This window comes from Dysidea avara, chromosome 1 (genome assembly GCF_963678975.1).
Source record: "Dysidea avara chromosome 1, odDysAvar1.4, whole genome shotgun sequence".
NCBI classification, from domain to species: domain Eukaryota; kingdom Metazoa; phylum Porifera; class Demospongiae; order Dictyoceratida; family Dysideidae; genus Dysidea; species Dysidea avara.
Window position 1 is genome coordinate 39,059,214 of NC_089272.1, and position 18,667 is coordinate 39,077,880.

An 18,667-nucleotide genomic window follows, 5' to 3' on the forward strand; every position below is an offset into this window, starting at 1 on the left:
CCAATATCCTTTCTATATAGAACGATTCTCCAAGGATATAGCAGTGGCCACCAGTATATGTAAAGACTACAAATGTTTGCAACCTACTATTACTGTAGGTATTCTTCATTGCGTTGGAGTTCAGTCCATGTTGGTTCAGTGTTCAGGACATTAATCTTTAGCTAGCCTATATACGTAGCTGTGATTATTAGAATGCATAAGAGGGTACACAAACTGGACACATGAAGAGTATTGTGGAAACAATGCTATATATGTACAGTATATAGGCTTACGTATGTTTCTCATAATGTTTCTCATAAAACAAAGTTCATGTACGTAGTTGTGAATTTAGATCATTTTGACGGAATACATGTGGTCAATTGTACATAACAATCAATAATTATGTATACAACAGTGCAAGTAGCCTCACACATGCAAGTCTACTTTAGTGGTACGTACCATGCTTTTTAAAGCTTACTGATTTTGCAGAGTCTATATACACCTGTACAATAGAATCAGTTGAGGCCCCCACACAAACATCAATTCTACCAGCAGGGAACAGTTCCATGGATGCAGTTTGTTTAGAGTGCGTAGCGCTTTATCCGAAAATAGAAACAAGCAAAAACTCCTATCGAGTGACAGCCTTGGTACATAGGAGAACAGAAATTCTTCCAACTATACCAAACTAAGCAAATAAACAAGCGATGTACTGTAATGCATGCACTTCAGTTTGCTTTAGGATATGGCTGACTTTGAAGACATGTTAGACTAATGAATACTTAATGGATGCTTTCAAAGCATCATCATACCCATATGGTGGAAAACCAAAAGTTTCATGATCCTTACAGTAGCTACTAAAGTTAATGTTAAATTTAAAAAAATAAAATCTTCCAGAGCACTAACAGAAATTACTACAATGACTCCACATACTAGTAGCTATACACATACTGTACCATACATACAGTTACTGTGTTTATGTGTGTCCTTATTAGTATAAAATATATAATTTCTGAAGCACTTTATTAGTCTTTACACAGTTTAATATTAAATAATTTTATAAATTAATGATATGCATTTAAATTTTATAATAAATTCCAAAGGCTTCTTTTGCTTTAAATTCCAATCCAAAAGTTACTACACATACAATGCACTATCATTATGGCTGGAAAGTTTGTATTGTTGTTCACTGTTACCTGTTTGCTATCTCTTGGAGCTAGTGATTTAATCTGTCCCAGTACGGCTTTCCTAGAGAAGAGAAATGCAACTTTTGAAGATGTTAAAGACTCTATTAAAAAGGTAGTCATGCCAGGCGATGATGGTAGCAAAACTGATAGGGAATTGTACGAGGACATTGCTACTAATTTAGAGAGGCCTGTTACTGAGAGTGATTATTTGCAGTACACCAAAGCAGTTGGTGAAATAGCTATAGCTTCATTTCAGTACTGTAAAATGTTTGACATATCCACAATCATTGTTGATGATATTACAATCCTGATCAATGCCTTTGAATCAAATCTGGATGATAAGAAACTTCGTGAAGCAAGGAAAGTCTATGGAATTCTACTTTGCATTAATAGCAAACAATCATCAAAAAGATCAGCAGATACAGAATTGCACACATTCTTTGATTCACTAGATAGTGTTGTTCTAGAAGTACTCATCTTTTCCTATAGTGAAGAAGAGGAAGAGGATACTAACTATTCACTAGCATTTGTTGTAGATGATTCTGGAAGTATGAGCGAAGAAATAGCAGCAGTAAAAGCACTTATCAATGGTTTTATCAGAACAGAGAATGACGAACCAATCACTTACATTTTGAGTACCTTTAATGATCCAATTACAGGTACGTACTACCCATCTATACCAAAGCAGCCAATAGCTAGCTGTAAAAAGTTGTGCCTGCAAGATAGCCAGATGAAAGTGTGAAAACACACCCCAGAAAAGCCACGTAAAAATCTGTAAAAGCAAATTAAGGGCGGTAGCCAAGAAATGATGTTAATGCTGATTACTTTTAATGATTGTAATAAAAATGATCAGCATTATCATCATTGCAGCTATTTTTGGTCACCATCTATAATTTCACAATTTTTTCACCCTGGCTTTATTGGGGAGTTGTATCCTTTTTCACAGCTTGGCTGTTTGATGTGGATATCATTTCCTTTTGTATTTTCATGCACCAAAGCCAGCGACGGGTTAACTTTGGGGCTTGCCATATTGTCTTCTCTGTTCAAGAAAAGAACAATATGTTGTATATAGCTACAATATATTATTCTTATTAATTTTAAGTTAATGTATTTAGCTATGTTTCTGCTTACATTATGTTATTAATATTGTTCATGAACATCCTATTATAGGGTTGCTGATTTAGTGTGACTGCTATATTAGAGTATGTTTGGTTTTTGCATTTACCTTTTTGGCAGGTACACGGGTTTCTCCACAAAAGTTTGAGCTACATGTACTTCTCCAATAGTAACATGCCTATCAAGGCAAAATGTTCGAATCCAGCATAACATCCATGGTGAATTTAGAGTAATGTCAAATTACAATAAATTTTATTTAGCTACAGTGTATGACCTGCAAAAAAATTCCACCTTAACTAAAATATATTTTGGCTGGTGTTGCTGGTGTTTGAGTTTATATACAACAACTTGTTGGTTAAAGTGTTTGATCATTATTTAATAGTGTAGTAGAAGCCATTTGGGAACCATAACAGTGAAGTCATATAGGCTCAGTGCAAAAAAATCAATTTAATCTGTACAGAAAGATGTTGGAGATGGGATAAAAATAACTTTCTAATATGAAAGTAGTTTGGCATCCTCTAACTCTTCTTCAGATTATTGGTATCATTAAACTGAACTATATTAATTTATGAGGTAGAGCATGAGGCACTTTTCTAGTACTAAAGCATACTGTACTATGAGCCGGTCTACATCATCTTTTAAACAGTAAAATAGGTGTTCAATTAAGTATCCACTTCACATGCATAATGTAATACATTGCCAATGTTACAGCTGTGTAATTGCCATGTTCAGTATCACCCTAGAAATAGGTCTATAGGAATCTATTGAAATGTAAAAGGGATCTATATGCACTAAGGATTTAGATACTTGTTTACTAATCAGCCAATTAAATTCAAGAATTTCATCTTGTTATTTAACTAATTATGGTACCTTCTACCCAATCATGTATTACAATTGTATTTCAATCACAGCATGCTCTGTGGAGATGGATATCATTCCATCTTCATCTGTTGATAAAATAAACTGGAGCGTGGGGAGTGAAGTGGACCAACATAAAGTTATGCATATTTATTTAAAATGTTTGTTACATGCTCCAAACTCTGTGAAATGGTTTAGGAGTAATGACATGTTGTGTCTGCTTTGGTTAATTAATGTGAGCCACTAACTTCAATATTATTGAATAGCCGGCAAGCCTTATAAGTGCTGGTGCATAAGTAAATTACCCTATAAAAATCATAATATTTTGATCTCAATGATAAATATGTTGGTGTCAGGGACTTACCTGACTTCTTTCATGTATAGAGACTTAGTGACTAGACTGAGCCTTTGTTTTAAACTTGACTATCATCTAACTAACGTAAATACACAAAGTTTATGACTCCAAACAAATACAATCTTAAGCTTTGTAAACAAACCACATCCACAGTATTTATTCAGTTAAGGTTTTGCATAGTGTAAGCCCAAGTAAAATGTCATTACAAGTAACATAGTATGTATTTTATGAGATGACCATGTGCACCAGACATGTTATTTTATATAATTATTTAAAAGTGTATATAACTGCCCTATAATTGCATAATGATTTAATCACCCATTATTTTAATTTGCAATGAGCATCTATCTGAGAGGCATAGCCAAGATTTTTTGAAGGGGGTTTCCAACAGAAGTATTGATGAGTTACCAGAAGCAGGGGTCTGCACCCCCAGCCTTTTAAATAATTTGATGCTTCAAAATTCAACAGATTGCTATTAAATTACTACATTATTATAATTGCATGCCCCTAAGATAAAACTAGCTATGTAGTACATATTAAGACATACAGACACATAAGGGCATCAGAGTAGGTGCGACCAGTGAGACTAGAGCCTCACCACTTTTTAGTTAGAAATAAAAAAAACTTTCAACCTGATGAAGCAACCAAAAGTAGTGAAAAGTAATACTACTTATAGAGTTTATTAATTGTAATGCGAAAATTGATAGAAACAACAATACCTGTCTTTCACTCAGCACAGCTTCAAATCGACTTGTTCAGTGGTAAGCGCCTCTAAACTAATTTCTGTTATAATTAGTTTTGCTTTGTTTTTCTTTGTAGCTATTTTGGAAACACTCCTTACAGTTTACCTCTCAAAGTAAACTCAAATGATAAGTATTTAAGAGTACACTGTATTATGTCGGTACTTTTTGGCAGTGTCCTGACACTAGTCCAGAGTTAGTCATGAACATTTGTCAAGTAGCTAACCAGCACTTGCACACAGCTACAGTATTACCCAAAATTGCCTCCAAATAGCATTTTAAAATTTACGATTTCAGTGGGGGGAGACATTCGATAACATACTATTATTTATGGTTAGTACATCTAAATGACCAAATGTACATTCATAGTCTGCTTTTACAACTCTTCTTTTAATAACAAAGCTTGCCCCTTGCATAGTAGATATGGATGGCTAACAATACATTGACACCACAAATCATGTGATCAAACATGTGATCTTTAAAAAGGAACAAAAACATTTCATTTACAAATTTTATGGGTCAGTCAGGTCCGAGAAACAAGAAATTTAGTTGAAGTGGCCTTAGCAGCAAACAAGACATACTAGCTAGGAGGAGAGTTGGTCCTCTTATCTACCTGTATCAACGACCTACTAAGGCTAAAGACACAACAAGTGCTAAAGCTAATGTTTTGGGAAACTATTTCTCATTAACATCTTATTATATTGGCTGTACTTACCCAAACCCGGGTGCATGATTGGCATAATTTAGAAAACAATGGGCAGCCCAGAATGTGGCTAAGTGAAGTGCCTGACCAAGTTAGTACACGACTTCTGCATTACACTTGTCATCTCATGACCGTGGCTATTATATAACGAGCATCATGGTCAATCTACTTGGCCAAGCAGCTTCACTGCGCCCTTGTTTAGTTCTGGGTTACCAGGTGTATGCATGGGTGGGTGGGTGGGTATTTATGTTTTCGGCATGATAGCTTGATTTCTCCCGGATGATGAAGGATACAATACTTGTTTCTAATAATTTCACCAGCGCAACGTGTGGTATGCGCATGAGTACTGTACTAATAAACGATGCATGGTGCATGTGACCCATTGTCCCCCCACTACCCCTGTGTCTTATAATATTCTGTTAACTTTTATTTACTGAGTAAATAACATTATACACCCCCTTGTAGCTCTGAATAACCATACGATAACATATATATATATATATATATGAAAATAACCAAAAACAATGTAAAGAGGCATAAAAATAAAAGAAAGGCAAGGCACAGAGTTGTCAGAACTGACATCACAGATATAAATGTGGTGTACATTAATAATGTGTTGTTTAGCCTCTAGCCTTGTGAATTTGGTCAGTGAGGCAATGAGGCAAGTATATTAGGCAGACCAAAAATTGGGTTAATTTTAAAAATTTCAATGATTTAGTGTTTCTGTAATAGTTTTCTTTCTTTTAACACTACGAAATATTAGTTAGGCTAAGATTCTTTTGTTATGAAGCTATTTGTTATTATGATCCTATCATGGTTTGTAACAACAGCATTTTGGTAGGCACCCTACATTTTGGGGATGATACCTACTAAATAGTACTACTATACTGTTTGACACTTATCGATGTTTATTAACAACAGTACATAAACAATGCTATGAAGTAATGGCTAAGTATCTGTATTACATCACCAAACTCTACCCCAAAATGCACACTGAAAAACTCAACATTTGCATTACAAGGGGCTGTGTAATAAAGATAAATAGTTCAATCATCAACATCACAAATCAGTTGTGGTCATATCTAACCCTAAAATTAGTACACACACACATGCACGCACATACACACACTAATGCACACGCACACACATACATAATATCATGCATAGCATGTACTTAAAAAATAGCGACTATATCTTTACATGTCTGACCCAATGTTTTAATGTCATTTCAGATAACAAAGGCCCATTTATATACAATGCAAGAAATACTGATGATCTTAACAGATTGAAAAATGATGTTAATGCATTATATGCTCATGGTGGTGATGATTGTCCTGAGTATGGAATGCAAGCCATAGTCGAGACACTCACAGTAGTGTATCCTTATTCTAACATCATAGTGCTAACTGATGCTCCTGCTAAAGATGATAGCTTGAAGTCTGTGATTATAGGTATTGCAGAAAAGAAAGAAAATTCTATACATTTTTTCATAAGCTCTAGTAGCTGTGATACTGCTGAAACATCTCTACAGCACTACCGAGACATAGCTGATAGCACTGATGGTATAGTAGTAGAGAGCATCACTGATTTGGGTCTGCTGGCAAGATTTTCCAAACTGTTACGTTCGAAATTATCTGATGATTCGGACAAAAGAAAGCGCTCTTCTGCCAAATCTGTTACATTTTATGTGTCAGTGTTCACTGAATCAATTGACATTCTGTTCACAAAATTTAGCACAGGAATTGCCGTCATAATACCAGAAGGCAGTACAGTTCCAGTAAGCATGTCAGATTCACTAGCCTCCTACAACCATAACAAACCATCCCCAGGGCAGTATATAATTAGTTCAAATGGAGAATTTGAATACAACATGGTTTTGAAGTCAACTCTTGATGTTTTAGTTGAACACTATGGAAATAAAAGTACCAGACAAGTTTCAGGTAAGATTTTGTGATGATGCAAGTACACACAATACGTTGTCAACTTATTGTAAGCTATTATTATTGTAATTTGTCAATTCAGTTATTATTGTCTATGGAATTTAACGGAATGTGGGGCATTAAGAACATCTAAAATCAACCTTGATTGTGTTCTATAAGGCTATTGTCATTATATTGTCATTTAAAAGTAATCTACTGTATGGGCTCAAGGAGCTGGCAAGGTATATAAGAGGCACACCCAGGTCAACATGTGCAGGTGGTTGGGGGAAAAAGTTCTCTAGCTACAGTGTTAATGTACACTCAGTTTTACAGTGAAATATATACTTGATTGTCAATATTGCACCTGAGCAATCTAGTGTTGATGTTTATTTTCAATAACTATATAGCAAATAGTTGAAATTATTTTAAAGACATGACATTACAATGACTGTACTATTGGTGTGAATGACTGCTGAATCATTTGCTTATTAAACTCTTTTGTAAGTGCCTGGTTAATGTGGAGGGAGCTGTGGGGAGGGTTGGGTTGGACCCCTTGCCCTTTCTACGGTAATTCTTCCTCAGATACTAGCATAACTAATAGCTACATAATGTACTTTTTCTCTGTACATGTTGTCATGCATACATATCGTGTATAGAGCTGTAACTCAGTTCAAAATGAAGAGGAGAGGCATTATTTTGCTACACATACCAGATGCGCCACTGTTAACACCTTTCTCATCTGATATTCTCCTTAATTTGTCTTCTTAGCTAGTGATTTACGGTACATGTGTTAATGTCCATGAGTTTTACTGTATATAAATACAACACACATTTACAGTACATTTACAAAAGTGCACAATTTATTGTACTTACATGCAGTACAAAGCTTTAGGGATATAATTTTTGCAAACAGACAATGGTGATGAGTTCCACAGTTTGAATTTTGGACTTTGTACACAGGTTACTCATTATTAGGGTGGTTCTATGATAAATAGCTATATTGCAGAAAACCAAGTCCATACATGCACATTTTGAAAAATTGTGACCCAGTCTGATAAATCAAGTCTTACGCAGCCTTTACAATCGGTATGATTTAATAACTAATCATGTGAATATAGTTACTGTTGTAACTAGAAACTTTCTCAGTTAGATGCTGTTGCATAGCACAATAACTTAGTAAGTTTTAAAAAGATTCATAAAAGACTTGGAAGTTATGGGTTATCAAACTTGGATATCTCAACACATCTGTACTTGTACAGTTTTATATTACAGTATTTTTATAATTCTTTTTGTTTCACTTTCAGGAGAGTACATTAGAGTTATAGTGTCATCTACTCAAATCCATAAAATCAACACTACAAGTCCAGTGATTCTACAACTAATATCAACAAATGGTACCCTATTAAATGAAACAACATTAACAGTCTGCATTGGAGTGTTCGCTGGGTATGTTACTGTCCCTGAAGTTCCGTATCAGTACCGGATTAAAGGTTATGATGACAAAGGATATCCATTTTCTAGCAGGAAATCTTTACTGAATAATCCTGCTCCTACACCCATTGTACCAACTTCAGTTCCTGAAATAAACACATGCCCTTGTGAAAATGGTGGTACCTGTGTTAATGTAGGTGGAAACGTGACAAGTTGCAGTTGTCCAAGTAGCTATAGTGGACAACTATGCCAAGAAGGTTAGTCTAAGAATCCTTGCATACACCTGAATATATGTTGGCATTCAAAGGTTCCACTTGGAGTTTAACTATTTCCCAGGCAATATCTTGATATTATGGGAACATGGTTTGCTTATGGCTTTGATTCCCAACCAGTTTAACAGTTTGATATGCTTTAATTTGATTTGTTATATTGAGTGACACACACACTATAGCACACACCATACCGTAATTCACTTTATTTTCATACAAAAAATGTTCATAATAAAAATTTTCATGTAAAAATATTTTCGTATGATTTACGTAAATGGCTGCTCTATTAGTCTAAGAGTAGTTCAATCTTGTATAAAAATTTTTGCACAAATTTTGCATACGAAAATTATTTTACAATGAAAGAAACAAATTACAGTAGTATTTTAAAATTCATTACAATTGAAAACAGTGTAGTGGTACACAAAATATTGCAGTGCTTCAAAGCATTCATACATAGCTCAAATATATAATGCACCTGTATGTTTATTGTGTATTTACACTGTACACTGTACCTCTCTACAATTTTTTGCTCACTATAGCCCTGGTTTGCTCTAATCTTGTGCCACCACTTCATGGAACAAATAGATGTTATTTGGGAAATGATGGTATACCTAATCCTGGAGACACTTGTGATATCGGATGCAAGTATGACTATGACCAAATTGGAAGCTTAACTAGAATGTGCACAAAAGATGGAATCTGGGATGGTAGAGAAACTACTTGTGTCAAGAGAAGTGGGTTAAAAATATGCATGTAGTTAATGGAATCTGTTTTAATATTGACTCAATGCATTACACAACATGCTCATACATTATTGTTACCAGTGGTAGTGTTGTCACGATCTCGACAGAGTTCACTTCTTTCTTCTTTAGTTATCTGCTCTCGCCAGCATTTATTTCATAGAACTGCACTTCTTATTTCTTACTTGTACACTAACTCAACACTACAACAGCTCAGCTATTTATACCATACATTGTTTTTTAAGGAATGTTCTAGAATATCCTAAGAGTAAAAATTGTCACTATTATTATTTACTATCTGCTGAGTTACTGCTGACTTGTGCTAAGCATGATTGTTCGTGTTGTGGTGACAGTTGGACCTGATAATTCTGGCTTGCTATATTGTTTGGCATGATCTTTGCATATTAGTGACATGTGTTGCTATAAAATTCTCACCATTATAATACAATGGCAGGCTTCAAATAATTGTGTTTATAGTGCTCAATTACTTATTTCCCAACCTTTGGAAATTTTGGCATGCATTTTAAATGAATGGTGAGTGTAATGGTTAAACTAAGTATATACGAATAAGGACAATAGGTATGAAAAAATAAGTTAAGTTGCCAGGAAATTTCATGAAGATTGCTTCAGCTGCAGGCTGTGTCCACTCACAAAGAAATTATGGTTGTCCAGAAAGCATCAAGCCAACTGCTACTGCTTTGTTAAGTCCATATGAACTGTTCCAGCATGGTCTCAGGGCAAAAATAATTACCATTACATTTAATTACCATTACATTTACAAGTCTTATAGTATAAGTACAGATTACAGACCTACATAGTAGTGCAATAGAAATATATAAAACAGTAGAGCTTACAGTATTAGTGTAAAATTAATAGTCTATAGCTGTTTGTGACATAAACAAATATTTTGATTGGACTGTATACATAGAGATGAATGTAAACAGCTTTTTGTTACTTCATGCTTATTGCCTTATTCCCAACTATAGTTTTCTCTATAGACCATACAGTACAAAAGTACTGCATACATATTGGATTGAAGGTTTGGGCTTCATTTTGCTCAAAAATATCACCCATAAACCAGTCTTACTTTTCCTTCATAACAGCAGTAATGCATAATTATGTGTACTAAGCCCATGAATTTTGCAGTCATTGATGTTTTCAGAGTAATACCCCTTAACCCTTCCTATATGGAATTTTGTTTATTAATTTAACTGAATTTATAACTGTCAGTGACTGCCTGGCTGACTAACTGATGCCTTCACACAAAAATATGGATAAGTCTGTGGGCTTGATTTCTATATTTGCTTTGTCCCAACTCCCAAGATGTGCCTTTTTTTGCCAACCAATCAAACTACAATGCATGCATCATGGACTTATTCTGTATCTTTGTCCTCCTTTGTGTCTCCTTTCTTTCCTCCATTACCATGTATGTGTTGATTGGCTTTTTAATGGGTGGTAGTTGACAATGATCACTTTTGCATTTCAGCAATTGGTAGTCAAGACACATGCTCAGTCACTTGATTAATTTTTATGATTTTGTTTGGCACTAATCATTTCTTTTGCTGTGGTATGCGATGGATCGTGTTCATAGGGTAAATTTTAGGAATTCAAAGATGAAATTAAATATTCGAGTATACGTATATTGGGATCATAGAAACAAAAAAGCAATGAAACAAGGGAGGTATCTATACTAATATAATATTATTATATAGTTGCAGGTGTAGATGACCTCCATTGTTTCATAGCGTTTTCTTTTTCTACACTGTACTATATAAATTTTTCATTTTTCCTTACACTCGTATGTAGAAACATATCATGCATACAGTTATAAGTTACTTTTGTAAATGTATTTTCTTTGTTTATTAGTCAAAACAATGAAATTGTAGTTATGGATGTTTCAGAATTGTTTCTGTGTGGATTCCTATCAACCAATACACTGGATCACTATGATCCCTATACATAGTATCTACTGTATTTGTAGTGACAATGAGTATATACATGAGTGTGCACTTTAACCTGTAGCTATATGTCCACTAATATATGCTCCTGCCCATGGTTTGGTCAACTGTGCATTGGGAGGTGGTGGAGAAGCTAATCCTGGAGAGTATTGTAGCTTCCAATGCTATGTTGGCTATGAGCTCCTTGGTAGTGCCACCAGAACATGTGGAGATGATGGAAACTGGAGTGGAAATGTCAATGTGTGTGTCAAGGAAGGTAATATTGGTAAACCATTGACTTGTAATGATATGATAGATTGACTTAATCAGTTGTTGGTAATGAGTGAAGTACTAGTACACAGTACACACAGCAAAAATAACTCTCACAAAAGCAACACACAATTTATTACACAAATTAACAAACATAATTATGTGACTGGGCCTGCGATAGGGACCCGCCGATTATGCTGGCATAATAATGAGCATAATAGGTGCCTGAAAGCATTGAGCATAATGCTAGCATAATAGGCAGAACATTTGTGCATTACCATAAATTCTTGCTTATCAAACTACGTATCACAGAAAAAGATCGATATACTCTAATAGAACAGTCAGAGAAACATCAGGTAGCTGACTGTTCTATTAGAGTATATCGCTCTTTTCTGCGACATGCATTTTGACAAGCAAGGATTTAGAGTCTGTGCTTCAGCAACTTACTGTTTTCCCATAAAGTGCAAAGTATGGGAACTGAGGTATAAATATCGAGCATAATTTGAGCATAATAGGTAAATATTGAGCATTAATCTAAGCATAATAGGCAAAAATTTGAGCAGTGCAGCATAGCATAATAGGTAAAATAATGAGCATAATCGGCGGGTCCCTAGCCTGCGAAAATAAGGCATGTGGGCACAAACTATATCCTGTTACACAACGAATAATCATGTCTCGGTACTGGTCTGCATTCTATTACTTGCATTATAAAGCCATAACACTTGCTGAAAATGTCATGGCCATACCTTAATGGTATCAAAAGTTATGAGCCATGAAAGCTTGAAAAATTAGGCAATTTTTATGTTGTGCCCACATGCCCTATTTTTGCAGGCCAGGTCACATTTAAGTCCAGATGGACCATTACTCTATAAGCTCTATAGAACCTTTCTTGCTATACTGAGATTTAGTAATGTAGTATTTGATTATATTAAGTACTCCTAGACTAGAATTATCCAGCTATAAAGGTTAAGTTTTACCTTTCAACATTTTTTGTAGTTACATACATACTGGATCATGTCACCTAACTTAGATATGTGCTACATTTCAAAAGCTGTCTAAGAATACATAGTTTCCAATATAGCAGACTTTTGAAGCAGGTACCAGTTTAATTCAAATATCCAAAGTCTTTCAACAAAATAATATCCATAATTGTGCAGAAGCTGCTAATCCACACCAGATACCTATACTTCACAATCTTCCCTTCAGAGTACAATGCAGGCAGGAATTCTATAATAGAAATGTTAAATGGTTATATTCTAATAATAGAGCATTCATATCAGTGTCCATGGATTAATTACAGTGAGAAAGAACTCTTTTGTTGGGAAATGGTGCAGATTTTGATCCATTGGAGAAAGAGTACTTATACAGACCAGAAGTTGCAACATTATTTTACAGGGGTGGATATCCAGTGTTTGACAAGGGGGAGTGCACCATGACCAGGGTAGTAGGTACTGTAGCAACATAAAGCAGGGGGTCTGGGCCTCTGGGAGCACAGCTCCCCAGAACCTATAGGTATAATATTTTACATATGTTTTAGGACTGAATATATTTGATATAGAGTAGTTTTGTATACAAATATCTAAATCATAGTAATAAATCATACTTTCTAAGTAGTCTACTTTGATAAAAAGCTGATCAATGAATGTCACAAGTTCAGCTAAAATTGTCATTATGAGATTGACATAGCTACAAAGGACCAAATGAATTGCAAACAACATTGTGTGCCCATGGGTTTGTGTTGCAGATACAAGTTTTTATACTCAGTGGAAATTTCTTAGTATTACCATTACACACGGTGACTGTTCTATTAGAGTATTTTACTGACTGTTCTATTGGAGTATCTCAATCTTCTCTTTTTTGGGGAGCACATACTCCCTGTGGATCCACCACTGCATTAATGCAGGCCATGCAAAACTGGCTTTTTGGTAGCATGTAACCATGCCAGATGTGTCTATAACAGTACAACTGTGTAAAGACCAGGGTTATGTTGGAGAAAGTTCAAACACTCTGGACAAATGAACAGGGTGCTAAATTGTTGGGTGTACATTATGAATTCTCTGTAACCAAAAAACATTTTGATAGTAAGTTAGTCCATTATTATTGGTGCATGTCTGTAATCCCATTGGCTGTTTCCCAGACTTTGTGCAACAATCACTGCTTTACTATTATGTTAGATTATGTTAGATTAAATGTTCAAGGTCTCTCATTAGTAGCTCAGAGTAACTGTTTAAAGCTTCTTTAAAAACTTGATTATGTTTGCTGTGGTCCCATCTGTTTCCCTTGGGTTCACTTGGGTATCAAATACTGTACTACATGCCTACTTACTATACATGTACCAATTGCTTAATGTCCATTATCTCACTTACATGGACTGAGTGGGTAGCCTAGACTTTGAAATGACACATATGCAGTCAAATTTTGGTCCCAAGGATGTGGCATACACTTTTTAATTTTAATTTTTAATTTTATTTCAATGCTTAGTATTCTCAAGATTTCAAATAGTGGGGGAGAGTATCTATCTGCCAATACATCTCACTGACACTGCGTAATATTGAATAGATAGTGATCTTTGAACATATTGACACTTTTGATTATATAGAGAACTGTTGATAACATAGGTGTAGAGTGCTGTTGATAGGTGCTAAATAAAAGCCTTTGTTCTACCAGATATGGATTCCCTCTAAGTTACACAGTGATTTTGCCAGAAAGTGTCCTATAGTTAGACACTCTGCCTCACTATTTTATATTATAATTTCTTTTTACTCTTTTTTTTAGGAACCATAAGAAAGTATTATAATGTTACTATTGTCACTGATCCAATTTTTGATGGGAATAATAATATTTTTGTACTACCTGTCGGATCTGATCTTAGAGTGACATGTATGGTAACTCCTACTCCACCATCTGATAGTGAGTTTAGTTGGAGTTGTTCCACTGGATGTTTTGTTGATATGGAAACTGAACAATCAATTAATATCACTGAATTGGAAGTAACAGATAGTGGAGAATTAAACTGTTCTGTTATTATTGATGATGTGGAGTATACTAGTGAATCAGTTGAGTTACAAGTGACTGGACCAGGTACGTACAAAAGCCTGTTGGTGAATTTGCCAGAGTAGGAATTTAATTCTAAATCTATGTCTGAAGCCACATAGTGGTATAAAATTTAATTTCCAGGATGCTTAAGTCTATAATATGTCATCGGTTTCAGGTCCAGATCAGGAGCTTATTTGGGTGCCTTTTGTTTTGTGATGCCAACTGAAAATTCAAGTTTTTCTAATATATGTAACTATGTATTTCTCACAGCTGTATGTCAATGTTTTATACATAACATACCTAATTCATATTATGTCAATGTTTTATACATAACATACCTAATTCATAATTCTAAAACCTGATTAATAAGTTACAAACATGTGTGACTCCAATGGAAGAGGTGACCTAATAAGGAGAGTATGAAATAATACAACTGAATTAATCATGTTCTGTTTGGACCAGACCCATCCACAGCCATGGCAAACCTTTAGATGATCACTACGGGTAGTCTCAGGCTGCTATAGTTTAGAAAGAGAAAAGGATGGGGAAACCAAACTTTAGAACAACCAGTGCATTGATGCACATATTTATAGCTAGTGGCATTCATGAGGCAAATATTTCTAATAGATGGTGGCCACTGGGGCTTTCAGGCTGTTACTTTTTAATACTGTATATACACTTGTTTCACAACATTTAATCGATTCACAACTTGACAATGCATTGCAATATATATACTCTCTGTAAAAATACAGTAATTTGAAAAAGTTTAGCAGTCACTCCAATTATCACCCATTGTTGGTAAATTTGTGTCAAAACTAGCAACACAGTTAACCTAAGATACATAGAAGTTGTTAGAAGCACTGTATCATCCTGGGGACACTAAAAGGCATAGTTGTATATAGTTCAAGTGTCTGAAGAAATCTTGACAAAGCTTTATTGCATAATTATTATTATCATTATATCAGTGACAGCTCTATGCTAACAAGGAGGTCTGGGGCATTCCCAATTAGCTCTCTGAGATTGAATTTGACAAAAAATTAATTTGATTTAGTATACAGTAAGCATTGTGAATCACTGCATGTGTTAAAAGGTATTATTATGCTCAGTCTCTTGAAGTAGCGATTCTATATAATAAAAAGCTGACATGCAGAGGGCAAAGGATTAATATAAGTCCACAATAATACTGTAGAGTCTGGTTGTTAGGTGCATACACTTAAAAGAACTTTCCAATTTTTTTATTGAAATGTATTTGTCAAGTGCATGAGCTTAATAGGAAAAACACATTGTGAGTGTTCATAGATTAACTCTCTTGAGCAGTGTGATTTGCATGTCTACCAATGTAATTTTGGAGTGCAGTTCCTGTGCAAATCCTTAGTTTGTGTGGAGCATGATTTCTATACCATGTACCATGTGAAAATTTGAGCTTAGCATAGTTGACAAACCTCTAGCAGTTCTCCTCTTGTATAACTACACCTTGTGTTGGAACTTCATGTTTGTCCACATGCACTTATCAACCATAATTAAGTACAAGAGATGACTATATGCAAAATATATAACAAATATGTGCTTAACTATATTTTTTTATTATACATGTATTTAGCAATGAGACGCTATGGTAATTCAAGAGTTAAAATTTTCAACTGATTTTGAAGCTATAGGATTGCGTTGGGTCATTTTGAGGACAAAGCATTTTATATCAGAGAACATAACTTTTGTAAATGGCTATATAATTGACCAATGCCATAAGTTGTTGTGACAAAACATTTATAACCTGTAAAAATCTTCAGAGGATATTGCACAATTTGTGTTTCCTATTATTATTGATCACCACCTAATACTGTATATTTTCACTATTGTTGTGTGTATGGTCGCAAGATGTACATTTAACTTAATACTTCTCTTGTTTATGATTCCCTCTCTTCAGACAACTCATGCATGGACGGTACATGTGAACATACCTGTATTCCTGGTGACAACAGCTACACTTGTCAGTGTGAAGATGGTTACTTCTTAGCTGCTAATAATTATTCTTGTGTGAAATGTGCTGAATTTAATGGAGGCGAAATGAACTCGACATGACAAGTAGCACTCTGCAATAACAGCACCAATGAATTTATATGTGCTGGAACTGCCATCAATGACCAATGGATACTTACGTCTGCTGCATGTGTCTGTAATGGTGTTGATAAGACAAACGTTTCTATAAGGTATGGAAAGCAGAAGACATGTTTCTATAGTGAACATCAAGAAGTACAACTTGCTGCATTAGAAGTTTTCTGTTATCCAGGTTTTGAACCTGACCAGTTGTCTGCAGACTTTGCTCTAGTAAAACTCCAGTCACCTATTCCTCTAGAAACAGTTAAACAATTCCCTCCACTTTGTCTTGCAAAGAATAGGCATAAGAAAGAAGTGGTTGAAGCTGGACAACAAGCAATCATTTTTGGATGGGGTAAAATTGGAGAAAGAGTTCCAGATGATGCAATTATCCATTCAACTGGAAATGTTACTATCGCAGATAAAACCAAATGTACACTTGAAGGATCTAATGTTAATGGTAAAAGGATGATATGCACTGCAGCTTACACATCTGTAGCCTGTAATGGAAATTATGGCTCTGCTGTGATTGTGATAAATGATAACAAGCTGCTGCTGGCTGCAGTTGTGAGCAAGAGGACCAAATCATGTGGTTCAGATCACTCATACATTTTTCACTCAAAAACTCGAAATATTGAATTCATCAAATGGAGCAATAACATATTACGTAACTAAGCCTTTGCTTTAGCACAATTTTTTGCATAATTCGAAGGTTTGATTTTGCTCATTTTCATAGTACGTATGTATGTATGTATGAATGTAGAACACACTCAGTAAAAAAGTTTTCTTGGTAGTTGTAGCTCACTAGTTATCAACATAATATTTAACTAATCAAAAACAACCAAGCTGTAAAAAAGTGTGCGGCCCTCAAAAAAGCTATAGTGAAAAAAGATATGAAATCCAAGGTGGCGGCCAAGAAATGGCTGTGATGGTACAGTAGGTTAATGGTAAAAATTTTAATAATGACAATTCGGGTGAATTTTGTGAAGCGGTACAAAATTCACCTGAATTGTCATTATTAAAATTTTTACCATTAATTTTTACCATTAACCTACCATCACAGCCATTTCTTGGCCGCCACCTTGGATTTCACATCTTTTTTCACCATAGCCTTTTTGAGGGCCGCACACTTTTTTACAGCTTGGCTGTTTTGGATTAGATATTAATAACTAAAGCCTCTTTAAAGACAAGAAAAATTCCTTCATCCAACTTTACACTCAGTAGTGTTTGTGATATGGTAAGTAGCTCATGAGAAGTCTCAAGCCATTGAACAAGAATTTGTAAACACTCATTGATGAGACTTTAAATTGACAAGGGGAGAGATTTCATATTAGCTAAGTATATGCGGAAAGGAAAAAACAGTCATGATTGAACCTGGGCAGCTCAAACCTGTTCTTCCTGTCATTTGGTCAAGATGCTCAGGATGCTCTTTTAGCAGGATGTACATAGCATTAGGTGTCCAAACTACCTTCAACACTTGTACTGTAAAGCCTTAATAAGAAATAAATAAGGTTAATATTGTTCTATAAATAAAATTCATTACCTTCTTGGAATCAATAAAATTTCATTCTGATTAGTTAAACATTTCCCAAAACTGATGTCATCCGTTGCATTTGTGGTTTTTACTAGTGAATACATCTACATAACAACTATTCACTATTTGACATTTTGAATTTCTTTAGAACAGTGAGATACAAGCATAATGTGTTTGTATAATTTTGTTATCTGTTTACTATAGATGTTCATCATAAGATAAAAAACCAGTAGCTACAGTACTACATAACAACTAGTATTTGGTTGATGGTGAATAAGAATAGTAATACTCAATATGAGGCACACTGACAGGTATTACCCTCCATTGACTGCACTATAAAACCAATAGAAGACACTTTGGTGTAAAAACTTTTTTAAAAGTGTACATTATGTTCGGTTACTTATAATAATGGTACAATAAACTTGCTATGGCTTCCAACTATATACAGTCAGGAAGTTAGTAGATGTTACAAGAATATACACAGATCATGTGTTCATAAGAA

General features: G+C 34.7%; 1 protein-coding gene across 1 annotated transcript; it reads left to right on the forward strand.

Annotated features, from left to right (window-relative positions):
* Positions 1-1,122: 1,122 nt before the first annotated feature.
* LOC136264034 (uncharacterized) lies at positions 1,123-16,771 on the forward strand. Its single transcript, XM_066058719.1, has 7 exons — positions 1,123-1,822; positions 6,168-6,875; positions 8,159-8,542; positions 9,094-9,288; positions 11,317-11,508; positions 14,277-14,582; positions 16,462-16,771. Exons 1-7 carry the CDS (start codon positions 1,138-1,140, stop codon positions 16,614-16,616), a joined length of 2,625 nt encoding a protein of 874 aa, XP_065914791.1. The 5' UTR covers positions 1,123-1,137; the 3' UTR covers positions 16,617-16,771.
* Positions 16,772-18,667: the final 1,896 nt, after the last annotated feature.

Bases quoted from the DNA above. Each gene is read 5' to 3' on its own strand.
- LOC136264034 (XM_066058719.1), top strand. From the start codon at position 1,138: ATGGCTGGAAAGTTTGTATTGTTGTTCACTGTTACCTGTTTGCTATCT. The intron at 8,543-9,093 runs GTTAGTCTAAGA...TGCTCACTATAG, and splicing joins TGGACAACTATGCCAAGAAG to CCCTGGTTTGCTCTAATCTT. The intron at 9,289-11,316 runs GTGGGTTAAAAA...TTTAACCTGTAG, and splicing joins AACTACTTGTGTCAAGAGAA to CTATATGTCCACTAATATAT.